Source organism: Ciconia boyciana, chromosome 22, assembly GCF_034638445.1.
Source record: "Ciconia boyciana chromosome 22, ASM3463844v1, whole genome shotgun sequence".
Taxonomy (NCBI): domain Eukaryota; kingdom Metazoa; phylum Chordata; class Aves; order Ciconiiformes; family Ciconiidae; genus Ciconia; species Ciconia boyciana.
In genome coordinates, this window is record NC_132955.1 from 1,925,330 (window position 1) to 1,951,938 (window position 26,609).

At 48.2% G+C, this 26,609-nt stretch overlaps 1 protein-coding gene across 12 annotated transcripts; it reads left to right on the top strand.

Moving 5' to 3' along the window:
- Window positions 1-730: 730 nt before the first annotated feature.
- On the top strand, window positions 731-26,427 carry PIP4K2B (phosphatidylinositol-5-phosphate 4-kinase type 2 beta). Of its 12 annotated transcripts, none has more exons than XR_012046043.1 (12): window positions 731-943; window positions 10,329-10,426; window positions 12,061-12,157; window positions 16,189-16,341; window positions 17,707-17,853; window positions 18,217-18,255; window positions 19,670-19,783; window positions 20,067-20,325; window positions 20,724-20,827; window positions 21,513-23,256; window positions 23,777-23,813; window positions 24,547-26,426. XR_012046043.1 is itself a non-coding variant. In XM_072885503.1 (11 exons), exons 1-10 carry the CDS (start codon window positions 767-769, stop codon window positions 21,591-21,593), a joined length of 1,269 nt encoding a protein of 422 aa, XP_072741604.1. In that variant the 5' UTR covers window positions 731-766; the 3' UTR covers window positions 21,594-21,609; window positions 22,105-26,427. The 12 variants fall into 12 exon arrangements, 2 of the variants coding, with proteins under 2 accessions (XP_072741604.1, XP_072741602.1); XR_012046045.1 differs by having other exon boundaries at window positions 24,687-26,426; XR_012046047.1 differs by having other exon boundaries at window positions 21,513-21,609; window positions 22,105-22,181; window positions 23,065-26,426.
- Window positions 26,428-26,609: the final 182 nt, after the last annotated feature.

Sequence of the window (26,609 nt, forward strand, 5' to 3'; positions counted from 1 at the left end):
CCGGCCCCGGTGCCGCCGGTCCCCGGCCGCCTCCAGGAGGGGTCCCCGCGCAGCCCCGGCCCCTCTCCTCGCCCTTTAAACGGCGGCCTGTGACGTGTGTAGCAGCCCATTCATAATTCCAGGCGCCTTGCTGCTTATTGGCCCGTTCAGAACGGGGCGTGGCCTGGGCGGGTACGTCACGCCAAGTGGGCGAGACCATCTCCGGGAAGAGGAGGAGGGAAGGACGCTTTGTTTCCCTTCTCCTTCTTCCTCCGTCCAACCCTTTCCGTTGTTCCCTCTCCCGGACCAAGCTGCGGGTCTCCCACTTCCTGCCGCAGGTGGAGTCGGGGAGAGCCAGCGGCCAGCGCCGCGTTCCCCCTCCTCAGCATCCGAGGCTCCCCCTCCTCGGCGAGGACATGGTACCTCCCGCTCCCCACCTCCTCAGCCCTCCGCCATCTTGGCGCCTCCTCAGAGCGGGGCCGGAGCGGGCTCGGCCGGCGGTGGCGGCTCCTCCTCAGCGGTGGAGCGAACCACCGCGGGGGCGGAGTGGGGGGGGCAGGGGGAGGCGGGGACGGAACCACTGCGGCAGCGACGGGGGGACAGCGAGGGGGAAGCTAACGGGCCGGACCGGACCAACGGGCAGGGGCTGACAGGGGCGGGCGGTACCACTGAGGGAGGGGGGGGCGTGTACCGGGCCGGGCGGAACCATGCGGAGGCGCTGGTAGGGGGGAGCCCGGGGGAGGGGGTTCGGTCCGGCTCCCGGTGCCGCTGCCGGTCCGGGTCCGCCATGGCCTCGAACTGCGCGGGGGGCTCGTCGGCGGGGGGCGTCGGGGCGGCGCTGGGCTCGGCCCTCAGCGCCAGCAAGACCAAGACCAAGAAGAAACACTTCGTGTGCCAGAAGGTGAAGCTGTTCCGGGCCTCGGAGCCGCTGCTCAGCGTCCTCATGTGGGGGGCCAACCACACGGTGAGCGCGGCCCGCAGCGGGCCCTCCCCGCCCCCTCAGCCGCGGCCCTCCTCCCCCGGGTCGGGGCCCTCCCCAGCCCCTCGGGACGGAGCCCTCATCCCCCTCATATCGGGCCTTTCCCCTCAGCGAGCGCCCTCGCCCCCCCCGGATCGGACCCTTCCCCTCCCTCCGTCAGGCAGGGCCTTTTCCCGCCCCCCTCAGACCAGAGCCCTCGCTCCCCGGATCGGGCTCTGTCTCCCACACCCACTTCCCCCCTTAATCGCAGCCTTCCCTCCCCCTGGCATCCTTTCCCTAATCCGGGTTCTTCCCTGGGTTCCCACTCCTAGGGTACCCCCATGTCAGGACCGCTCGTCCTCCCGGCCTGGTGGATGCCCGCCCTGTGAGGAGGGTCTCCATGGGGTCCGCTCCTTCCCGCGTGTGTCCCTGGCCCCGGTGGTGCCTTTCTCCTGGGGTTGGGGCTCCTTCCCCAGAGCATCCCCATCTCCAGGCAGTTTGGGTCCCCCCCTGGATCAGGGCGTCCCTCCCAGACATCGCCTTCCTCATGCCTGGGGAGGCTTTAGGCTTCCCTGCTGCTAGACACTTCCCTTTGCCAGAGCATGGCTGCCCCCTCACACCCACCCGTCTGCCTGTGTCCTCTTCCCCAGCACCCTCCCCTCTCTTTCCCAGGACTGGGCCGGGAGGGGGGTGATGCCATTTTGGTTTGCATCCCTTCAAATGAGAACACTCATTTGACACCCACAGCACTGTCCCCTGTCACAACCCCTGGCTTTCTAGCTCAGGGCAGTCCCTGTGTCACGACCCAGAGGTCCCACAGGCACAGTGACAGTCCTGTTCCTCAGTTGGCTGTATGAAGAGAATTACACGTCTCTCTTCTGCATCCCAAAATATAAAAGGGTCTTTTCAGCCCCACCTGTCCAACCTTGTCTCCCTCTGACTTTTGGCTTCAGCTACCAGAACTCAGGCCATGTATGTCCCCCAGACTCTCGGCCTCGGTTTCCTTGGGTTGGCACAAGTCTTAGGAGGGAGCTGGGAGAGGGTGCCTTGCAAATGTGAAGGCTCAGCTCTTTGATCCACCTCCTTTGGAGGTTCCTAAGACCATCTTTATATTTTTCTCTGGAAACTTCTCCCTCGTCTGTGATGACAGGCACAAATCTCGTACTGGAATTGATTTGCCACTTCTCTCTGGATGCTGTTCCGGGAGAATATTCAGGTGGTCAAAGAATTCAGAAACCTCATCCCTTCCTAAATTAATATGCTTTCAGGGCTCAGACACCTATTTCTCCAGTGGATGAACAGATGTTTCCTAGAGAGTGAAAGGGATTTAGGTTTAACTTTTGCAGAAACAAATAACACACACACAAAATTAGAATTGTCTTTCTAGCTTGCCTGATGATGGAGTGAAAGCTTCCAAATGTAGTTCAACACAGCGCTGTCTTTCTGAGCCAAAGGGTGCTCCAAGTGCTTGCTGCTCAGAGCCTTGCCCAGGAAGCAAGATAATGAATTTAATCAGGCTTTGATCAGTGGTGCTATTAGGAGCCTTGAAGAAATGGAAATTGGTGAGATTCTTCTGAGTTTCATTTGTGGCCTCTTGGGGACAGTTGTTGCTTGGTGGCAATTAGCCTTTTTTTTTTTTTTGTAGCTGCCTGGGTGCTAGGAATCCAGCAACTTTTTTAGGCACTGAATCAGGACAATGTAACTTTTGGAGCGCTTGGCTGTGAAATATTTAGGCAAAGGGAGGAAGGCAAGCTGACGGTTCTGTATGAACACTAAGCTAGTAATGAGATTATATTGGATGCACATTATGAAGAAATTGCTGCCAGAAAGGAGGACGGTATCCTGAGGGGCTGGGAAGGGGTTTAGAAAATTTCAGCTGTGACCTCCTCACCCTTGGACAGGCATCCAGGATTTCCCAACAAATTCTTGCTAGTTCATTTTCCTCCACCTCTCTGCCACCAATCTCAGTCTGCGTTCGGGTGAGCCTTCTGAGTGCCTAAGAGGGTTGGTGGCTGGCGTGGCTGTGCTGCAGAGCAGGCTGCGAGCTGAGGTGGCTTTGTTTACTCAACACATGAGCAGCTGCTCATTCTGGTCTGCATTTGGGAGATGATGTTGGTGCCCTGGTTATATGGGAAGTAGAATTGCTTATGTGCTTCCAGCAGATGGGTCTGGACAGTTTAGAAATATTTTCAGGAGTATCTTTGGACTTTGTTAGAAATCTTTTGGAGGGTTGTTTAATGTTTGGCTTCTGAACCACGGTTTTACATGGAGGGATGAATCCCGTGTCTGTGGAGCCTTGCCTTGGGATCCCTGCAGTAGGAGGGGGAGAAAACTGCTATCAGCACAAACCACAAGGCTGTGCCAGGAGGATTCTGTCGAAAATACTTGCATTAGAGATGAACTTTTTCATGGACAAATCAAACAAACAACCATTTTGTGCAATCCACCATTTCTGTTGACTGAAGAAATTCCCTTGGGTCCATTAACCGAGTCTGGCAACAGTTCGGCCCTGCCTTTCGTTTAAACAAGCTTGTTAGCAGCTGGTGTGAATACAGGCAGTGATGGGTCTGGAGAGGATCAGGAGCAATGATGTTAGCACACCAAGAACAGGAACTGGTTTCTGGAACACCAGTTCTAAGCATTTCTGTTTAAATAGCGAGCTGGGTCTTGGCTGTCCTGGTGGTCCCCAGCCAGCATTTAAACCGAGTGAATCAGGATTGGGGTGGGGCTGTGGCTGGTGTAAGCAGGGCCAAACGTGGGTGGTTTTAGTCCAACAGCTATATTTTGAACTAGAAAACCATGGAGGGGAGGGGAGAACTTTAGCAGATAGGAGAAGAAAGTGGAGTCACAGAGGCTCACCCTTGATTTCTGAGTTTTCTGTAAGGCAATGTAAAATTCAGCAAATGTGGAGATGGTTCCTGGGAAGCTTTGCTTGCGACTGCTGTTGTCATGGCATTGGAAGAGGAGATGCAGCTCCTCTGTGTTGGTTATGTGCGTGTTGCTCCATGCACGTTCTCCGTGCTCTGGCTGGAGTTCCCCGTGCATGGGAGCTCACCAGCAGCAGAGGAAAAGTTGTGATGGTTCTGGAAGGGAGAAGCCATCTCACACTGAACAGTAAGATGAACACGGCAGTGTTGTGTGATGCTCTGGAAACCGAAGAAACAGTTGTAAGGTGCTGATTATACAAGGTACTGGGATCCCAGTGAGTTTGGGGGTTGTTGGAGAGGTGACTCTTGTTTCTGTTCATTAAATGAACAGTCGAGTTCATACGGGCCCTGATGGTGCTTCTCTAGGTGGCAGTTCATCAACGGGAAACGATCCCTGGAGCTCTGTGGATGTTGGCAGGGGTGGAGGGTAGGCATAAACAAATCCCATTTTTGTTGAAATGGGTAGATCTCTTCTGTTGGCTGTGTGGATCTTGCCCAAGGCAGCATCCTGCACTCCAGAGGCTCTGATACTGGCTGAAGCACCAGCTGATCTCCTAGGACCTTTAGGAGTGATGCCAGCCAGTACAAAACACAGCTATTTAGTATTCAAGTGAAATAGCAAAATTGGGATTTGCAGCACGCTTCTCCCTTCTCTGCAGTGTTGTTCTTGGTGTTGCCATGTTAATTCTAGCCAGAGCAGCATCTGCCACATATCAAATGTTGAAATCCTATAAATTGGTACTGGCACAGGGTAAGCAGCATGTATTTGTCCTTTCCAACACTTGCTGTCTACTGTGGCTCTAATTGACCTCTGGAGAGTGCAGCATATGGCGATGGCCATGATAGCCTGTGTTAATGATTGAGGCTGGTGACTCTGAACCTTCTTATCCTGGGACCTCCTGTTAAAATAGAGATTCCAGGAGCCCTTTCCCTTCCTGGGGTATGGAGAGAAAAGAAGATTTTCCTGGGTAGTTCAGCGAGGAAAATGGGACTCAGTTGCCTGCTCTGCTGCTGACTCGTGTGGCCGTGGGTAGGTCGTTTAACCTTTCCATTCCTCAGCTCTTGTTTGAACCAAGGGAAGCGATAGCTCTGCCTACCTGCAAGTGGCCTGGGAGCACGGATGCTTTCCAGTGGTCCTGAGGCCATGCTGACGCGATGGGTGACAGGCTGCCCTGCGTTGGCAGGGCAGCGGGGTAGCGCTGACTGATTCCTCTGCCTGTGACGCAGCGTTGTGCTGCAGCTCTGTCAGGACGCGGGAGTGCTTTCCAGCAGGCTCCAAAGTACTTTGTTCAGGAAGAGGTGGGTTCGCTGTCACTAGGGTATGGGTTTTTTTCTTCTTAAAGCATGCTGGTGTCCCTAGAGCACTGATAGAAATTATTGACTACAAGATTCATGCTTCCATAGCATTGTATGGGGGTTTTGTGAGCTTGGATACTGATTAATCATGCTCTAATTCATGGAAAACAGTATTTTTTTCTCAAACTGTTGCCCAGTTGCTGTACTGTGTTAAGCAGCGGCAAAGTTTTGCTGCAGATGTGGGTTTGTCTCCATGCTAGTTAAAGTGATGTTGCTATGTGTCTTTTACCTGCTTCACTGGAGTAAAGTTTAACTAATACTCACAAAGTACTTTGAGATGCCTGATTGAAAGGCTTTGAGAGGAGCAAAGTATTTTTATTTTCCTGAGCAAATTCCTGTTGTAAAGAATCTAGAGAGTAGACTCACACACTCCATCATCTGGATCTTGTTAGTAAACAAATTGCATTTTCCCATCAATTTACTAATGGTAATTGCCACTTTGAGGCTACAGTCAGGTTTTGAAACAAAATTGTGCCTGGCCCATTCGTTCTAACAGCTGTCCCTGAATGACACAGAATATTGATGTGCCTTTTATTGAAAAAGGAATTGGCTTTGGTGGGGAAGACAAATTATCAACTACAGATAAACCCAGAATCGTACTGACTGGTGTTGCTCAAGAATTCAAGTGACCAGGAAATACAAGCTGAACAGACAGAGGGGAGGTGGTATTTTTCCAGCCCTATAAGGCCGGGGTGGCTGTAGACTTCTCAGCGGCGTAGGCAAAAAAGAAATCTGCTGACTGAGGACGAAGGGCCCGGCCATTCCGGTGGGGGGGAAGGGGAGAGCTGCTGGCTGGGAAGCTGGAGAAACAGCGGAGCTGAGCTTGCTGTTCCTCTGGCTGCTGGGCAAATAGAGGAGGAGGGTGGCAGTTGCGGTTTTGGAGAGATGAGGGTCTTCTCTCCATCACCTACTGCTGTTGCCCCAAGCCCTGATCCCTCCTTCAGTGGCATCAGGCTGCCTTTCCTTCCTGGGCTCTGGCTGGGATTGTGGCTGTTTTGACACACCGGGCAATCAGCTGCCTTACCTCTCTCCTTGCTGGGGTGACCTCCGCACACACCGAGCTGCTTGCCTTGCTTGGGAAATTGCTCATTTGTTCTCAGAATATGGTGAAACCAGCAGAGAAATGTGAAGCATCTCTTTCTTAGTGCCCCTGCTGTTGCCTAGTGAAGATGTCAATTGGTTTGTCTAAAATGTGTCTTGGTTTTAAATCCTCTGAGCTCCACTGAGAGCTTCCGAACCTGGTGTGTGTCTGAGTCTTTTGTGAGGCTGACGGGCATGTGCCATTCATGCTGTCTCTGGCCTGGGGAGGGGCAGGACCAGTGTCTTATGTCTTTCTGCAAAATGCAGGTGGCAGTGGCAAAATGCACTTCTTAATGGTGCTTTCAGCCTGGACTGGTCCCTGTCAGGTTGTCTGTGTTTTCTACCCAGTGGGGGAATAGAAAGCTCCTGGCATAAGAGGACTGTGCAAAAACATGGGCTTATTTTCAAGGGGATTCAAAGGCAGATTAGGTCTAAAAAGCTGGATGACTTACAGAAAACCAGCATCCTGCTGGGTCTGGAGACAGATCCCTGGTCTGAAGAGCTTGTGCTCTAAATTAGCCGGTCTTAACTTTTTCCACTTTGGGGACGTCTAAAGCCTTTGTAGTGGAGATGTGGAAATACCCCAGGCACAGACTGCTGTGCAGCACGGACCTGCTCTTCACAGTCGCTGTGCTTCTCAAAATAACCCGTGACCCCTGCGGTGAGGGACCGAGGTGTGTGACTGCGGTGCTGTCTGCTGCTGCTGCACCTCTGCTCTCTGCAGCTGCCTCTTCCAAAACAAAGAACCAAGCCCAAGATCTCGCTGTCCATCTTGTGGCCAGCACCAGCCCCAGAGATCTCCAAAGGTCCTGGTACAGGCAAACTTTCTACAGCTGGGTGACATCTCTCTGTGGGAGACAGGTGGGTCAGACCCATGGAATGGGCTCCCCAGGAGCCAGGGGTTGCTGGGCACCTCATTGCTATGCACCGTGCTGTGACCTTGCCTTCTGTAGCATAAATACACAGGAGACACACACTCTGCTATATATAATCTCCTGCTACACGCCTCTCCCTGGGGAGAAGGCGAGAGAGCAAACATGTGCCAGGCGTTAGTCACGTTGCTCTCGGAGGCTGCTCAGATTCCACCATGATAAGTACAGGAGAGGATCCCTATAGAGCGGTGCTGTCCGCTGCTTTCATTTGGGCAAGGTCTCCTAGTGTTTCACTTGGCACCGTGCTGCAGGACCTGGCCTGATAAACCTTAGGAAGGGGCACTGGATGCTGAGGATTGTACTATGAGAAGGGAGAGTTTGGAATATCCCTTTTCCCAAGGCAGTGTAGGGGCTTTTTCATTCCTCTCCCTTTAGGATCCTGAGGAAAGTGTCAAGCATGGGAGTTACTGTGGGAGCAGACAGTGCACATCCCTCTTGCTTAAAAAACAAACAAACAAACCAACAACAAAAAAAACCCAACAAAAAAAAAACCCTTAACCAAACCCATGTTTGTTTTCAGACTGGTGTCAGGAACAAAGGCCCAGTAGCCATCTGACCAAGAGCTGCCTTGTGCGGTGGAGGGCAGGCTGTCAGCGCCGGGATTAGAAATGGCCAGTTCAGCTCTTTGGCAGCGATTCTAGTGCCCAGCACAAATCCCTTCCTTCTCCCCATCTCCTCCAGAGCTGGAATCCCGGAGCATCCAGAAAGCTCTGCTATATGCAGCTGGAAGAGGGGAAAGGCTTCCGCAGGGGGGATTTTTTTGGCTGTTGTCAGGCTGTTATATCTTGTGAAGAGTGGGGGCATCTTTTAAATGAGACGAGGTATCCTGGTGCACCATTTCTGCCAGTCAGGAGAGTTGCAACAGGTACAACATTTGCTTTGAGGTTTCTGCTTTGGCAGAAATGAGGACATCCAGAGACGTCTTGACATCTCACTTTGCTAACATTTGTGTCTGAATTTCTGGCAGGGAGGAGACAATCTCCAAATCGCTGTTCCCTCTCAGCCGTCAGCACCCTTCCTCTGCTCTGGAACAAGCTGATAATAGCTTGTTTGTGCCTTACCCACCACCGAGAAGAGGGCTGAGAACAGGCGTGTCTAAGGAGCTGTGCTGTCGGGCTTCCCCTCCTGTTAGACAGCAATAATTAGTGGCTGGCGGCAGTGCCTCTTTCTTGATACAGAATTAGCTGTTTTCTTTTCCCCTTCACCCTGAGGGGAAATCACTACATGGGGCGCTCTCATACAGCTCCCTGCAGTAGCTGGGAGCTGGATACCAGGGTCTGGGAGGTCCCTTCCTCACCTGCAGTCCTCTTGCCTTTCCTCTCTTCTAGCTGCGGCTCAGTGCAGGATTGAGCCTTTAGCTTAAGCCGGGGGGTATTGGCCTCCCTGCTCCATTGTGATTACAAATGATGGGAGGCGTAGGACATTATTTATTCATTCATCTGTGCAGCATTCTCCATACATCCCAAAGCACTTTATGGGAGTGCTTAATGCTCCTCAGTGCTGCTATAAAGTAAATACAGGGCAGGGCTTTAAAGAGCACCATCTCTGCTCTTAACGGAGCGGTGGCCGGTTTACTTTCCGCTTATCTGTTGTGTGGGATGACTGTCTCTGAAAATAGTCATCTTTTCTCTTTGCAGCATGTATGTGTCTTTCTTTCCAGTCTGACGTTTGTTAAATCTGGTCTGTTTTTTCATTGGTAATGATGGAGAAAGGATGTGAAAAATACGTACCTCATCAAAGGCTTGCTCATATAATTAGACAGCTCACTGCACATCTCTGGAGCTGGGACCTCCTTGGTCCTTGCAGAGTTGAACTGTGCCACAGATCCTGCTGCAGAATGGCTCCCTCATGCCTCCTTTCATCTCTGTCTCCTTGGAGGAGATGTGGCAGCAGCTTTTTGGACGGTATCGTGTGTCCTGTTGCACGCAAGGAGCAGGGAATCCCAGAACTGGAGTCCATTTCCTTAGGCTGACGGCTTGGACCCTGTTCCCAGTCAGCAGGGAAATGCTGCGTGCTTTTCAAGCGTGCTGGAAGTTGCTTGACTTGCCTAAGGTTTTGGTGTTGGGAACAGACCCCAAGCCTGACTCCTAGCCAAACCCTGCTGTTGCCAGTGTTGTCTGCTTCTCTTCAGCTTTACCTGCTTGGCACAGTAATTATGGGAATGGAGTTGTAATAAAACTGCTTCCTAAATCCAGCATGTTAAGAGCAGCTCAATTAGGTGGGACTCGTGTGATTCCTGTGAAGTCCGTGTGAATGGATGGCATTGGGGCCATCCTCAGAAAAGGCAGCTCAAAAACGCGCTGCCTCTTGACCTGCTCTTGAACGCTGGCACGTCCTTGTCAGTGCATGGGCTTGTCTAGAGCAGGGTAGCCAGATACAGTCCAGAGGTGGAGGGTTTTTTTTTTTTCTTTTTTTACTATTGATGCTTTCGCTGCTGGGTGCTGTAGCGTGAGTCTGTCTGTACAATAGTAGCTGAACGTTCATTCTTCTGCTTCCCTGTATTCCTGTGGCTGCCACACATGACTAAGGAGCAAAAACAATCTAGTGGAGTGACTCATCCCTTTAGAGAAGGTGGGATAAGAGCAACAAGAGAGAGCAAGCATAGAAACAGCATCCACAGGGGTGCTGTGCTGTGCTGCACCGAAGCTACCCAGAGTCTGTTCTGGCTGGCCACATTGAAGACTTTGGTCATCTGTCATTTGTAACAGTGAGAACTAGTTAAGAAATTGGCTGATGCAACATTTCCTAAATAAAGGCGAAGGTGATTTATGTAAAACATAAAATCTGCTATTTGTTTGTCTGTAGGTTTGTCTCAATTCTAAGCTGTATCTTGGATGATCAGTGGAAGGTGAACGGATGAAGGAGCCGAGGTTGGCTCACGAGTACTCACCACATGATTGAATGAGATGCTTCTGTGGCTTGTAACCACAGTGTTCTCCAGGTTGCTTCAGCACAGCAAGTTGCTCTGAAAGTCAAATGGGTTATATTGCTTCAAAAGCAGCTTCTGGGGTATTTGGCATCTCCGTAAGTCCGTTGACGGTAAAGGCCAGGGCAGTGGAACTTGGGTTTTGAGTCTCCATTTCCTTTCTCTTTTAGATCAACGAACTCAGCAATGTTCCCGTTCCTGTCATGTTAATGCCCGATGACTTTAAAGCCTACAGTAAGATTAAGGTGGACAATCATCTATTCAACAAGTAAGTAGGTGCTTCCCAACTTGTTTGTCTCTATAATTAGAGCTCTTTGCTGTGGGGAAAACTGGCATGCTGAAGGCCTTTTGGTTTGTTCCCTGTTGTAATGCCAAGAGGATCTGGCATGGCTGGACACATGCCCTGAGTCTGTGCCCTGCCCGGACCACTCCACAGGGCATGGCGGGGGGTCAGTCTGTCACTGAGATGCTGTCTTGTGGTTTGTTTTATGTCCTTTGAGTGATGAGAAGTCTGGTAAGGCCAGGCTCAGAAGTGGCACTATTACAAAGCTAGTTACACATAGATATTCACTGGACTGGGTAGAAGACAATATTTTAGAGTTCACAAAGCGTAACTTGTCCAAAGCCCTAGGGCTGGAGTTTGCTGCACGTCTTGGTTATGCACAAAACTGATACAGGACTGTCTCTTGGCTCCTGCTGTGCCCTGTCTGGGTGCCCTGTCCTGACCAGCAGAACCCAAGACCATGGAGGAGAGGGGAGGAGTTTGCTCTCTGTGACCTGCTAGGTTCCTTGTCTCTTTGAGACTGTTCACAGGAGACAGCTGCGTCTGCGTTATACGCCTGGCCCATGAGGTTTGTATGGAGTTACCCCCTTCTCCTTTTCCCAAAAGATCAATTTTTGGAAGCCCTTTTAAAGCCATGGTTGTGACAGGTGCTCAGAGCTGTGTTCTCCACCCTGGCTCTGTGTGTGTGCAGGTCTGCAGTGCTCGCTGATTAATGCTTCATTTTCACTAAGTTTCACAGGGATCAGCTTTTGAGAGTGGGAGTGTGATTCAAAAGTTTGTCTTCTCTGGCACCTACAATTTGCAGTATCTGTTCTTCCCTCTTCTCCTACATAGATTTTAGTTTCCCACATATTGGTGCAAAGGATTCTCATTGAGAATGAGCTGACAAAATCTCCCACTGTGTCCAAGCAGGACCATCGTCTCTGCTTCTTCCCACTGGGCAGAATAAGAGCTCTGGTAGGGAGTAGATGCATCATCCCTCAGCAACAGGGAACATTGTCTGTTGTCCGCTGTACTGGGCTCTGGGAAGGCCCCGTTCCCGGCTGGCGAGGTCTGGCAGCAAAGCTTGCTCTGTAACGGTTGGGACTGGTCTGGAACATGCCAGACTGGAGCTGATTCACCCCCTCTCCTTTGCGTTCTGGGTGAGATGGTTTGTCTTGTGTTGACCTTTCTTTTGACGCACGAGTGATTTGATCTGATCTGAAATCAGAGCCCCCCCCCTTTTCCTCCAGCTTTTCATTTTAAACAGTAACAGTGTGTTGCAGGGGGCAGCTGTGTTACTGAACGGAACAAAACAACAAAGGAGGAGGAAAGAGAGAAATTATTCTGTCAAATCTGTGCTTGTGACAGGGGAGATTGTTCTGTGAGACAGACATCCTCATCCAAAGAGCCTGTTAGTCAAAAGCTGGATCCTCCAAGCATTTCTATGAACAGATTACTTTTATAGGCATCCAAAGAAACAAGCTACCCTAATGAGGGTAAATACTTGCAGAATAGGGCCCTTGTAGGTAGGAGGGGGCTTGCATATCCTGGGGGGTTAGCAGTGAAGTGGGAGAAGAATTGAGTTTGATTTTACAAGCTGATCGTTGCACAAGAATGTCTTTTCTGCTTTGCCCTAGGGAGAACTTGCCAAGTCGCTTTAAATTTAAGGAGTATTGTCCACTGGTGTTCCGAAACCTCCGAGAAAGATTTGGGATTGACGATCAAGACTACCAGGTACTGTCTCTGCTCCCCCTGCCCTCTCCCTGCCCTCCTAACACCTTTCCCTAGGACAGAATAACCAAGCTGGCAGAGAAACTACAGTACCAACATTCTTGTGCGGTCAGTTTTTATGGGTTTATAACCATGGTTTGAATGGTTTTACCATAACCCTAAGGGCCCGCAGCAATGGAGTAGATCTTGCTGTGCCAGGCACTGGGCAATTGCAGTATGAAAAGATGGTCCCTGCTCCAGAGCGCTTACAGTCTAGGCATAAAATAAGAGGCAGCAGATGGTTGCAGACAGGCGGGAGCTTGAGGATAACAATGATCTAGTGCAGAACATCTGCAAGGAAAAATGAGTCTGTCGTGTTTTTACAGATTCGGGTGCTACTTTAACCAAGTGTGTGTGCCAAGCATTGGTGCTGTTGAATTGGGTTTATCAAGGTGACTGCTGCTTTGGGACGTGTCCCCTAAGGCCAGAGGCTCAGACTTGCCTTGGAGGGGAGAGACATTTTCTTGTATTAATACCACTGGGCTTAAATCCAGTAAAAGAGAGATGTCGGAACTCTTGCTGCTACAGCAGGGCCACCCTTCCACACACAGCTCTTAGCCTTACGCACGCAGGAGATGTGTAGTAGCAGGCTGCTTGGAGACCTCTTAAATGAGGCAAAAGCCAGTGCAGAAAAAGAGGGTGGCTTTGATGGCTGCGTGGCCTTTAGCAAGCTGAGTGTTAGGTAATTAAACCCGGTATCTTTGGCACTCCACTGCAGTTGATAAAGGCTGGCAATGCGCCAGCACTGACTGGTCGAGGGCTTCAACTAAAATATTCACTGAAATCTGCCAGCCTGGAGCGGCACGTTAGCGCTGGAGCGGTGGGTGAGTGGTGCAAGCTTCTTGCTCTCTTCCTTCTTTGCATCACGTACAAGCCCAGCTATGCTCCCTGCTGCCTGTGTTGTGGGGAGAGGAGACAGGAGCAGAGCTATTCCTGCTAATCCCACCAAACTGCTTCCTTCTGGTAGTGTGTGTGTGTGCCCATGTCCACATACATCTGAGTATACGCCCTCCCCAAGCGTGTCAAAATTCTCCATGATTATATCTAGATTATTGCCTGATCTCCCCTTGTTTCAAGGTTAATACAATGAAGAGATCTGTTTTCTTACTCCAGCTGCATGGCTCATTGCACTGGTGAGACGCTGGATCTGCTTGATCCAGTTTCTGGTTTCATGTGGTACGGGGCAAGGAGGAGATGTGAAGCACCTGCATCCCATCCTCTGCCCTTTGTTCCCAGACCAAGTGGGGAGCATGCTGGTCCCTCTGTGAGAAGGGGTGACCTCTGAGGATACCGGGATCGGTGTTTGGGGCTTTTTGCTTCTTTGTGTAACTGTGTTTCAGTTGCCTCTCTCCTGGCTGCTAGGGCCCATCCTACTCTGCTGCCTATTCTCAGGCATGCTGGGCACTCTGAGGGTGTTTGCGCAAAGTGAGACACGTTTTTCGAGCAGAACTGACAGTCATCTTTGCTTTTCTTCTGCAAGGGGCTGGCCATTCCCAGGAGGAATAGTAAATGCTGGCTGCTGCCTCGTGGCTGCCTGTCACAGCTCTGGTCTGGGTGACTGCCCATCTGCTGACGGAGATAGAGCTGAGCCCAGCGTTAGGAGGCAGGTGCCGTTCTTTGTGCCTGTGTGTGCCCAGTGCCTTCTAATTACCTGCGAGCCATGAGTTGTGCACACAGATCTCTTCTGCTTGTGATGGAAGATCTCTTTTATTTTCAGGACACGGCTGCTCAGTCTATGCTTTTCTTGAGCACATGCCTGTTAAATTATTAATTTTATTTTTTCCCCTCCTACCGTCAGGCCTGTTCTCTAGGCAGCGATGGCGTTTTGCCAGGAGAAGCAGTACCATTGCCTCCTGGTCTGTTGACAGTAGTTCATGCCAGGCTGTGTATGGCTCTTGAGGAGACTGCTTGGCCAGCAACACCCTGCCCCTGGGGCTGGCTGTACCAGGGCGTTACTTTGTGTGCTGGCTTCTTCCATACCCTTCAGCGTACTTGCATGCAGTGAAGTCATTAGCTCCTAATTATTTTTTCTCCCGGTCCATCCGCTATAGTATATTTTAGAATTTTTTTTTTCACAGTTTCTTTTAAGAAATGATTAGAACCATGTGAAGTAACTTACATAGAAGCACCCACAGTCTTGTTGGTTCTCAATACCTGGTTTATCATTTATGCTTTACCTGTTGCTCTGAAGGATTACTTCTCCCGTCTCTGGGGTAGAGCAGTTTGGCTCTTTAAGTGTCCAGCTAGAACAGAGAGCAGAAAACATTCATTGAGCTAAATAAATTCAGGTGGGTAAAACGTGATGGCTTGAGTGGGAATCGAGCCAGGATGATAAATATAACACCCGAACTGTGGAAGAGGTGGGAGTGACAGGAAGGGAACAAAGTAAACCTAAGGGCTATGAGTTTGGTAATGTCCATATGTGGTCACAATTTCTGCTTCTCATCTCCTCTAGAAGAAAAGCTCTGTGGTTTTGAGGTGAGGGGTGATTAAACTGTGTAGCACAGAGTCATTTGCAAATGTCAGCAGAAGCAAGGGGGTTTTTTTGTTTGCCTTTATTTTCCTGGCGGTTTGTAAAGCCGTTGGCAGGAGTAGAGTTTTTCCCCTGCTTCATTAAAGTTTTAAAAGCTTTAAATGCTTCATTTTGAAAGGAAACCTCTCGGCTCACTTGCAGCGTGACACGGTAAATCCCTTTTTCAAAGCAGGCTCTGCTCGCCTGCATGTCTGCGTCTGCAGAAGAGCAGGCTCCCTCTGCTGTCTGCTTTTCAGAGAGCTGAGGGAAGGAGAGAACAGTATAACTAGCAGCTAAAAAAATACATCATGAAACGCGTTGTCCAGCCCTGAGATCCTGAAAGCCACATCTACCTTGAGCTGAAGACCCCTATCCAGGTGTCAGTACCACTGCGTTTCAGAGCACGATGCTCCCTTTATGCTTATGCCAGTGGCAAGGAAATGCTAGTGAGAGCCTATACTTTTGGTTGACAAAATGGCTTCTGAACAGACACTGGTGACTGGGGTGGTGGAGTTGGAAGGCAGTTGCTGAGAAGTGATGGAGGAAACAAGCAGGAGACTGGTGACCTGCTTTGGTTAGTCTGGAAGGTGTGAAGAGCAGTGGCTCTAACAGTGGGATGAGTCTCACAGCAAGTTCCCCTACGTGGGGAGAAGGATCAGAACAAAGAGCTCATGTTGTGGCTCAAGGAACATGGTAGATACTTGTTCTGCACTTTGCTTGGGATTTTCCAGTTGTGCTGCAAGTATGAAAAGAAGCTGCAATGTTTTGTTGCTAAGGGTGGAGACAGGGATATAAAGACAGATGCTGCTGGTTGTCGGAAGAACAACCAAGCTATTTATACTCACAATCTTTTGCGTCCAATTGTAAGAATAGCAGAGGCTGAGGGTGGCTTGTGGTTTCAGGGTGACCTGTAAAGAATTCCCAAACAATGAGACTTGCCAGTTTAGACTGCCTTTTGGTGGAAAAGAAGGCAGGTCGTTTCATTCATTTTGTTCTGGTTTTCCTTAAATCTTGGAAATATCCTGACAGTTCTTAGATTTCCAGGAGGAAATGCTAAGAAGTCGTGGTCTGTGTTTACTGCCTCCTTAATAACTCATTAGTAAAAAACATTTTCAAAAATGCATGCCAGGTGTTGGAGTAAAACAGATAAATACAAGGCCCAGATGAAAGCTCTAAACTCCATGTCCAGACTTCTAAACAATTGGGTTAACCTCAGTAGTGCTGAACACTCAAGGATGCTTGCATGTTAACCGTCATGATTGGAGTGTGTTTGCAAGTGTGCTCTGAAGCTTGGCCGGGACCCTGTCACAATTATGAAGGTGGAGCACAAAGTCTCTGGGATGTCTGTTGTTCCAGAGCCAGGTTGTGGAGCTGGCCCTGGTCACCCATGTCTCATCTGCTTTCCAAGACTGCTCTTCTTTCTTCTCCAGGGAGGTGGCAGCTCCTGCCTCTCCTCCCCACTTTTTTGTTCTGGTTCCCTCAGAACTCGGTGACACGAAGCGCCCCAGTGAACAGTGACAGCCAAGGCCGATGTGGGGCCCGGTTCCTCACCACCTACGACAGGAGGTTTGTCATTAAGGCAGTGTCGAGCGAGGATGTCGCAGAGATGCACAACATCTTAAAGAAGTACCATCAGGTACGGTGAGTCTGGAACCCTGGGAGGGGAGGTGGCAAACACCTTGGGGAGCATCTTGTGATTTGCTGGGGAACTGGAACTTGGATTCACAGTGTGCAACCTGGCAGAGCTTGCAAATAGCTTTTGCAAGAGAAAACAGTGTTCCTTAGCATCTGAGAGCCAATTATGGCACAGCTGCCTGCTTCTTCACAGTGCTGAGCGCCTTCACAGCTCACACTGTTCCTTACATCAATGAATTATGGATTGCTGGTACCTGAGATCTGTAAAAGTGCTCCTAATTCAATCCTTTGAATCAGACTTTCCAGAGGGACCAGGGGGAGACAGTTATGTGCATGTCGTGGTTTAACCCCAGTCGGCAACTAAGCACCACGCAGCCGCTCACTCACCCTCCCCCCTTCCGGTGGGATGGGGGAGAGAATCTGAAAAGCACAAGAAAGAAATCTCATGGGCTGAGATAAGAACAGTTTAATAATTGAAATAAAATAATAATAATAACAACAACAATAATAATAATATAATAAATTATAATGAAAAGGAAAATAACAAGAGAGAAAGAGGAACAAAACCCAGGGAAAAACAAAAAAACAAGGTCACCACCCACTGACCGATGCCCAGCCAGTCCCCGAGCCACAATCACTGCCCCCCAGCCGACTCCCCCCAGTTTCTATACTGAGCATGATGTCCTATGGTATGGAATAGCCCTTTGGCCAGTGCGGGTCAGCTGTCCTGGCTGTGCCCCCTCCCAGCTGCTTGTGCACCTGGCAGAGCACGGGAAGCTGAAAAGTCCTTGAGTAGTGTAAATATTACTTAGCAACAACTAAAACATCAGTGTGTTATCAACATAATTCTCATACTAAATCCAAAACACAGCACTATACCAGCTACTAGGAAGAAAATTAACTCTATCCCAGCCGAACCCAGGGGAGCAGGGAAGGCGGGGGCAAAGTGGGACAGCTAGAAATGTTGTACCCTGGTCCACATTATCTGCCAGTCCATCTGCTCTTTACTTTCAGATACACTCACGTAACCACAAGAAGTGAAGTTAGCCAGTGCCAACAACAGACTCGCCCTGCTGAGACTGAGTGACAGACGTGCACACCTAGCCTGTTACAGCAGGCTGGACATGCACACACAATGGGATGCTCTGTCTCAGCTCAGGGCTGGAAGATTCTTAGAATGCCCTAACTTGCTTTTCTTGAGACCCTAGAAGCAATTTGCAAGCCTCCTTTCCTTTCACATCGGTGTCAGATGGCTGGAACTGGAGGCTTCGCTATCAGCTTCTTGCTGAGTTTGTGTTCTGTCAGAGAGCGGTTTTGTGTGACAGTACCGTCTTTCTCTGCCCTTCCCTTCCCTGCTCTCCTCCAGTTCATAGTGGAGTGTCATGGGAACACCCTCCTGCCCCAGTTCCTTGGCATGTACCGGCTCACCGTGGACGGAGTGGAAACCTACATGGTGGTTACCAGAAACGTATTTAGTCACAGGCTGACTGTGCACCGGAAATATGACCTGAAGGTGAGTGTTTGGAGGGCAGTCGTGGAGCTGAGAGCTCCTTTTCCAGGAGGGTGGGAGTTGGTCTTTGTAACAACTACTTGACAAGGTCCTGGGCTTTGCTTTTTGTTCAGGGGATTGCATTTTGGGGGCTCTGGATGGGGCTTCACTTCAGGCTCAAATGTTGTTCCATTCCCCCATCCCAAGTGGCCTACACTACACCAGGGAGATCTGTAAGTCTCTCTCAGGCATGAAAAAGGGGTTGAACACTGATTTTAAAAACACTTTTCTTTACTTTTCTGCATGGAGAAATGAAATGGTGTCAATGAATGCTTCAGAAATATGACACATAGTGCAGCGATGCTCTTTTCTTTATTCTTTTATCAGGGCTCAACAGTATCCAGGGAAGCAAGCGATAAAGAGAAGGTATGGACCGTTCCTGGCCAGCGTTTCCTTCCTCCTGGTGGTTGGAAGCAGATGGGATCCAACTGACTTCCCTTTTCCAAAGGGGTATTGAGCAAGGGATATTAAATGGGCCATGAGTGATAACCTGTTTCTGTCCCACATTTCAGGCTGTGCCCAGTAACTGCTCAGGAAGAGATGGTGCAGATCTGGTTAGGGCTGCCCTGCAGCCTGCCCAGCAGGGCTGCCCTGCCGTGCACTGTTATGTTGACACTATCAGGAGTGGGGGGAACTTCTTGGGGCACAATCACACAAGTACCAAAACCCACATTAGTGCAATGGTGTCTTTATGGAAGGATTTCTTCATAGTGCTCCCTGTGTACCGAACTGAGTCAGGTCATCAGTTAGATTTTGCCACAGATGCTTTTATAAACCAGACCAGCTCCTCTCAGATTCTTGGCATATCTCAACATGTTTGTAAGTTTAGTTTCTGGTGCCATTAGGGGAACTTATGACTAAGAATCCTGCCCCTGCAAAACTTTGACTGTGATGCTGCCATGAAAAGTCCTGTTGAAATCACAGCAGTAACTCATGGTACTACATGTTTTGCATGTGCACATGGGATTTTCAAGTTTGGGACTGCAGAGTAAGTCTGCTCCAGCCTGCCCTAAAATTAGATCTCTGGCATGAGCCAAGGAACTCCCATTTATACCGAATGCTCTGGTGTCAAGGCGCGGCTTCATCGTGCCCAAGTGTCCCTTGTCCCTGGCTTGCTGGCTGTTTACGCTCTAGTTTTTTTTGCTTATGCAGTTTGTCTCAGACCATTCATAGTAGATCTATATAAAGCCACCACACGCTCATATGTCTTTCTAAGAACAAAATAACGTAGTTCCCACTTGCACAAAGGGGTTGTATGTTCTTCCATATCCCTGAGAAATCCTCAGGGCCTGCTGCAAGCAGATTCCTCAAAAAGCGGTGGTTTTAATTTTTTTCCTCAAGTCTTTAGGCAGAGAAGCATTTTTTTTTCAAGCCCTCACCCCTTTCCCCAATCTGAAGCCAACAAAATGCATTTCTTTTCTATTCTGGGAGCTGGTTGGACCATCTCTGGCTGGAGCCCAGCCATCAAGCTTTCAGCCTGCAGCACGGCTTCCTGGCAGTCTTTAAAGTTGAGTTGCTCTCTGCGTCTCCCTTCAGTTTCCCCCCTAGGTACAGCTCAGCACATGAATTCACTGACAAATACTGTGCTCTGCCTGATGCCATTTGCATACTTAGTGGACAGGATGAGCCACTTCACCTTAGAAACAGGCAAAAGATCTTGGTGCAACCCCACACTTGATCAGAGTCTCTGTGCAATCAACGTATTACTAATGGATCAGTGTACCAGCCCTCCCCCAGGAAGTAGGGGTTTGGAGAATTTGACACATGCTTTTTGTTGCAGGCCAAGGATCTACCAACGTTCAAGGACAACGACTTCTTGAATGAGGGTCAGAAGCTGCATGTTGGAGAAGAGAGTAAAAAGAACTTCCTTGAAAAGCTGAAGCGGGACGTGGAGGTAGAGTTTCCTGGGGGACAGCTTTTACTCTGTCTCCCATAACTGGATCCTCACTGTGCAGCAGTGACTGAAAAACAAGTCATTCCTGGATCAGTCAAGCAATTACAGTCAGGGTTATGCTGATAGCAGCGGGCATATGAGGTCACATGTAGATTCTCTGGAGTCTAGTAAGGGTTTAGCTCTCACTAGAGCTCTTTCTATTCAGGGAGATACTGGCAGGGTAGGACTGAGGATTTCTGATCCCACGTGGATGCTGCTGTTCTCACTCATCTCTTTCTCCCAGTTTTTAGCTCAGCTGAAGATTATGGACTACAGCTTGCTGGTTGGGATCCACGATGTTGACCGAGCAGAGCAGGAAGAGATGGAAGTGGAGGATCGGGCAGAGGATGAGGAGTGTGAGAACGATGGTCTCGGAGGCAACCCCATTTCCTCCTATGGCACACCCCCTGACAGCCCTGGCAATCTCCTTAACTACCCTCGCTTCTTTGGGCCTGGAGAGTTCGATCCTTCTGTCGACGTCTACGCCATGAAAAGCCACGAAAGTGAGTATCATGGAATATTGCCCTGAAGAAGGTCTGAAGGGCAGAGGTGTCCTGTGGTCTGGCTGGGCTAAATGGAGTGGGAGGACTGTCCACAGGGGGAGAGAGAGAGAGACACCCTGCCATGTGTGTCTCCTTTGCTGTGCAGTCCCTTGTTGTGGATGGTGTGCGTTGGAATGGGTAGAAGTGATGCTTGGAGAGTAGTGGCATGTTCAGAGAGCGTGCGGGCCTCCAGTGTGCTGTTTCTGGTCATTCTTCTCTGCCCTTCTACAGCCTCCAGCTGCCTTGCTTTCTCTGCTAGTTGCATCAAAACAGATTTGCCATGTATTTCTTAAGGAGGGGAGTGCAGCTGGGCTTTGCTCACAGCTCAGGGTGTGCTAGCGACTCTCTTGCCTTGCTAGGTGCCCCCAAGAAGGAAGTGTACTTCATGGCCATTATAGACATTCTTACGCCATATGATGCGAAGAAGAAAGCTGCACATGCTGCCAAAACAGTGAAACATGGGGTAAGCAGCCTGCCACCCACAGGGAGGATGGGCTTTGGGGCTTCTGCTTTGCCTGCGTGCCTGCGTGTGTATGTGCGATGTCTCCTGACACTGATTTTTCTACCAGTATGGAAATTCTCCAGTGATCCCGTGCCCGAGAACAGCTCTTCCTTCCTCACTTACAGTCTCCTCAGACTGTCTTGGAAAGGCTTTCCTTCTGGTTGGTTGGAGATGACTTGCATTTACGTCCCAGTTTGGGAGGTGCTTGATTTCCCTGGTGTGGTACCAACAGCCTCTCAGAGCAGGAATGGACTGGCTGCAGGGAGACATACTACCCTGCCCACTTCCTGGGGCCAGTCCTGTTCCCAAAAGGGCTTGAAAAAAGCCCAGGTTGGTGGGACATGGAGTTTTTCATGTTCCTTGCAAATCTCCTCTATACCATGAGGGAACAAATCCAATGCTTTGACTCAGTGGTCTGCAGAAGATCCAGCTGGAGCTAAAATCAGTTTCCTTGGGAATCTCTGTAGACCTTTCTGGATGTTGTTTTTTCCTAGAACTTGCAAGTTGTTATGGGTCTTTCCCAGCAGAGACAGGCTGTGCTGACATAATTGCTCCCTGCTGTCCTCCCTCCTCCACCCTTTGCAGTGCTGCAGGGTCTGCCCTTCGAGGAGGGTGTTGTGACTTCTCTCTCCTCTCTGCCTTGCAGGCTGGGGCAGAGATCTCCACCGTGAATCCAGAGCAGTACTCTAAACGCTTCAATGAATTTATCTCCAATATCCTGACATAGTCGTCTTCAGCCTTCAGTGAGAAATGAAGAGAAGAGGGGCTACTTCCAAACAGAGAATGCAGCCTGTGACACTAAGACAGACACTGTAGCAGCATGTGGGGTGTGCATGTGTGTGCGCGTGTGTGTGCGTGTGTGTGCAAGAGTGAGTGTGTGGCACTGTGTGACTTAAGAGAAAACTAATTCTAGGTGCACCCTCCAACAGTCCACTTGACCCAGGTGGAAAAGTGGGTTTTTATGTTACAGAAGTGCCCAGACATAGATTTGAGGGCTTTTTAAAACAAGAAAAGTGCATTGTTTCAGCACTGCTCTTTCTAATGACATTTTCTCCTCTCTGATCAAGAGAATCCCATAGGGATATGATATGTGGCACTGTATAAAAGGGGTCGCTCTAGATCACATTCAGTGGGAGTGAAGCAGTGCCTGATTCCACAAACTACTACTTTTTTTTTTATTATTATTGGACTGTCTTTACCAGAAAGACATACAAACCCTTTTATTTCCCTCTTGGTAGGAATTGGAAGGAAAATAGCTCACCATTTCAAGGACGGAAAAATATTACTCTGATAAGGAGGAGTCGCTGAACTTTAGGTAAATTCAGACTGGGACACTTTATATTTTTTGGTTAATTTAAGTAACAAAAACTTTTTTTGTAACTGCACTTGATTTACAAGAAAGACGAGGGAAATGAACATCTACCAAAGATGATCACTTAAAAAGGTGTAACTCCTAGAACCTTAAAAAAAAAAACAAACCAGTGTGAGAAGTAGTAGAGGCATTGAACAACCTCACATAATAATGTGCTCGGACCCATTGTGCTTTAAATTGGCCAGCTATGAAGATTTCATTAAAAAAAAAAAAAAAAAAAGGCATTTTGTACCTGTAGATATGGGATAGTATTTGACTATCTGGAACGTTTCCCTGTCGCACCTCAGTCAGGAATTGCCGCGTCTCTTAGAGTACAGCTTCACATCGCAGTTCTGCCAGTGTTAATCTAGCTAATGTTCAGTCTTCCTTACTTGCCCGATCTGCAACAGGTACTTGAATTTGTTTCCTGACAGAGGTTCTTTGGTTAGTTGGTTTATTTTTTAAATGGCAATGTGACTTGCACACGAAGGAATTGGACTCGCTACCAGTGGGGAGTGCTGGGAGCTGTGACTGTGGAGCAAGTTCCACTGCTCAAGAGGACTCAGGACTTGAGCTGTGATTGGTTTTACTCTTCTCTGCTCCATACCCCTCTCTAGAGCGACAGTCAAGGAGTGGAAATATTTGAACATTTGCGCCAGATTATTTCCCCCCCCCTAAGGAATTGGAACTGATTTGCGTGACTGAATAATGTCCTGTTTTGTCTCCAGAATGCTTGTAATATTTTTCACGGCCAAGCTTGTCAGACTTGCTTTGGGTTTTGTTAGCTCTGCTGCACAACAGTTACAGATCTTTTGGTTCTTTTTTTAATTTTCTTTTTCTTTTTAAGCAGGATTTAGCGTTTTGAACAAACCTCTTGCAGTTGAAACATGTTGCTTATCTGCCTTGAAACTGTTTTCACATATGCCTTTGTTTCGGGAATAAGCTGTTTCGAATGTCTGTCCTGTGCTGTAACGCGTGCTACAGTTTGCTGTGTGGAATTTGGTCCTTTTGAGAGATAACTGGTGCTCATCACATCCTGGTAATTTCCCTAGACTAACGCTAGCTCTGGTCTGGATTCTGAATGTGGGCTTGGGTTTTTTTTATGTTCATACCCACATTCGTGATGTGAATCCCACAGGTCTCAACTTTGAAGGGGACTAAAGTATCAGCCCATAAGAGTGCACTGTAAATAGAGTCTTTAAGAAATCAAAAATTAATATTAGGGGTCATAATGGGATATGAATCTTTTTATTCATTCATGGGTCCCTTTGACATGGGACAAATTTCTTCTGCCACTGTAGTCCAGTCCCTATTCTGTGTGATGTGGGGGCTAACACACCGTTGTCTGGGATGCTGAAGAGTCCCATGTCTTAAGGTGTGTAGCTGGAAAAGTCACAAAACAAATGCAGCTATGAGAATACTTTAAAAAAGGGAGGACTTAGAGGGTATCATCAGCTTAGTTTTGTGGGCATTATATTGGTTGCTTTTCTCTTAAACAATAAGCACTTAAGTTTACTATCAATTAGAAATTAAATACCAATACTTTTTATTCTTGACAGTTTTAAAAATCTGCATTGAATCTGCAACTTTGGCCTGGTAAGTTTGCCATTCTCCTTTTGGGAAACTAGCTTGTACCTTTTAAACTGTTTATCTTTGAATTGTGTATTTTAAAAAGAAGAGAAAAAGGGGGGAGGAAGAGGGAAGGAAATTAGTGAACTGCAGACATTCTGCAATGAGACACTACAAAACAAACAACCCAAAGAAAGTAGAAGAATGAAGCTTGCAGAACTAGGAGCAACAGTCTCATTCACTGAATTTCATAAACAGGAATGAAATTAAAATGCAGTTAGTTCCTGCAGCAATCTGTTCCTGCAGCAATCTTTACAGAAGTCATGATACTAAGGGCTTAAGAGCAGTTAACTGTATTTTCTTATTCCACTCCAAAGAAACTCCTGCTAGAATTAAATTGGCTGTCTCTAGCTCAAGTGATATGAAAAGCCCCATAAACTCTATTCACTTTAGCACTTCCCCAATTCTGCCACTTCTGTCAAGTTGCCATACTGTGTGTATTAAAGTAATTAAATGCAATTTTCTCACTTAATGATGTATTACCCAGGTATGTAACTTTGTTTAACATAAGCATTTTGTATATTGTTTACATTTTGAGAGGTAGCATTACGTTAAAAATGCTAATTTTTGTTTCTAGACAGTATTTTTATTACCAGAATAAGAAGTGAAGCTGCAAATATTTGATTTGTTTTTAAAAGGGACTTTTTCTTTTTCTTTTGTTTTTGTTGTTTTGTTTTGGTTTTTTTTAATCTTGTTTTAGGTCACTTTTTTAACTCAAGTATTTAAAAGGAAAACCCAGCCCTTTCAATTCTGGTTTTACAACTGCTTGTGCTAGTTTGTTGTCTGTTTCTGGTGTGAATTTAGTTCTAGTTTGCTGAATGTAGATATTTCTGTCTGTAGCATGTACCCTGCGGCACACTTTACACTGAAGTGCATTTGACTGAAAACCACCCTCGGCTGAAAGAGTTGCAGTAGGTAGACAGATCACTCAGATCCTGGTCAGCGTGCAGGATTTTTCAAGAAATTGCAGTGCAATTCTTTGGTCAACTGGAGTTTCAAAAAGAAAAAAAAATTTAGTGTGCAGTATTTCCAGTGCCCAAAGGCAGGGTGAGTTTGTGAGAGAAGCAAGCTGCAGGATTCATAGTCCTGCCTGAACCAAGGGTGTCTCTCTGAACACGGGCCTAATCTGTCAAAATTTAAGAACTAAAAACTGCTTTGAACCTAGAACTTACATCTTCCCCATTGAGATAGCTCCTACAGCGTAAATAAGAGTGGGAGAGGGAAGGCAGAGTGCGGAGTCACAGTTTGGGTGCTGTTCTGCCCCAATAGTGCAATAAAAAACACTCGAGAACATGCTGGGTCACCCTTTAATAGGACCCAAGTGTTCTGGAGCTACCAGGCAGCACCCGCTCTTTGTGTCAGCGCTAGGAAGAGAGCCTGGTATTTACTATATGTAAGCAGAATGTCAGCAGGAGTTCACTTCTCACAGCAAGGAGCGGTGGGATCCTTCCCTCTGGTCTCGTACACGCCTCTGATTGACCTGGTTTTAATTATAAAAGCCGCGATCATGAAACTCATCACAGGGAGAACTTCTGGGGTAGTAGGTGACTCCAGATTTCCTGCATTAATGAGGCTGTACTCCCACATCCGAGAATCCTGGTTTTGAATTGGATTATCATAATTAGCAAGAACACTAAAACGCTTGAGTCTTCTTTCCTTTTCTGGGAGGAAACTCTTGCTTTCCCCTCCAGAGCGCTGCCACAGCTACCTTCAGTGGGGATGCCAGCTGGGGACTCGCCTCTTAGCCCAAGAAAGGCACAAAGCAAGGTTGTATTGTAGTTACGGGCCGTGTTTGGTAGGGGTTGTGTCTTAGCCTCAACGGACAGATGCCTCCCAGTCCTGTGACTACTATGCAGTCTTTATAGATGCCTCCCTTCAAGCTGCACAGAGGTCAAAATGTTTAACCTCGAGGTGGTACAAACCTTTCAGAAGTCAGTGTGTGTGTCCTAAACTTGGTTTGCAACACTGCGTAACCGATCTGAGACAGATAGTCCTTAAAATAGCTCCAAAAACAAAACAGCTATCCTCTCCCCGTCTGTGTCTTAATGCCCCATTTCAGGTTTGCCCGTCAACTTCCCAACTTCTGCAGAGCCATTCTCCAGTATCCGTATTAGCCACTACTGATTTTCCTTGCTCTTTGAAACGAATTCTTGTGTAATAGCGATGGCGAAGCTCGGGGAACCGACTGCTGGTCATCCATCATTTTTAGTGGTTTCAGTTTTACCACTCGGAAGTTGCGCTGGTCTTTGTTTAGCTGCACAATGCTAAACGCAGTTGGATTGAGTTGTGTCAAGTGAGCGTATTACACACAGGTCACAAGGGTGGGCAGGGCTAATCAGTGCAACTGAAAAAATGTGAATAAATTAAGTTTAATCTAAAACTAAAAAAAAAAAAAGCATTCTAGGTTTTTTCACTGCTGTTTTTTAAATAGGAATTTTAAGTCCTCTGTGCTTGTCTGTTTGCTAGGAGCAGTTTGAGACACTGTTACTGTTTTGAAATGCATGCATGTTACAAGATGAGTCTCCAACCAGAGAAAAATAAAATTAAAACTTTGTGTACATCTGTTCCTTACTGCTGTCCTCTTTAAAGTGCTCTAATGACCAACTGTTACTCCATGAGGTACATGGCTGTTCTAAGTCCTAGATTAACCACAACTGGAAAAGTCTTTTTATACATGCCTGTAAAATGGGGGTTTTAAGTAAGAACAGATTTTACCAAGTACCAAGTCCTGGATATGAGAACAAATTAGATTTGACAGGAAAA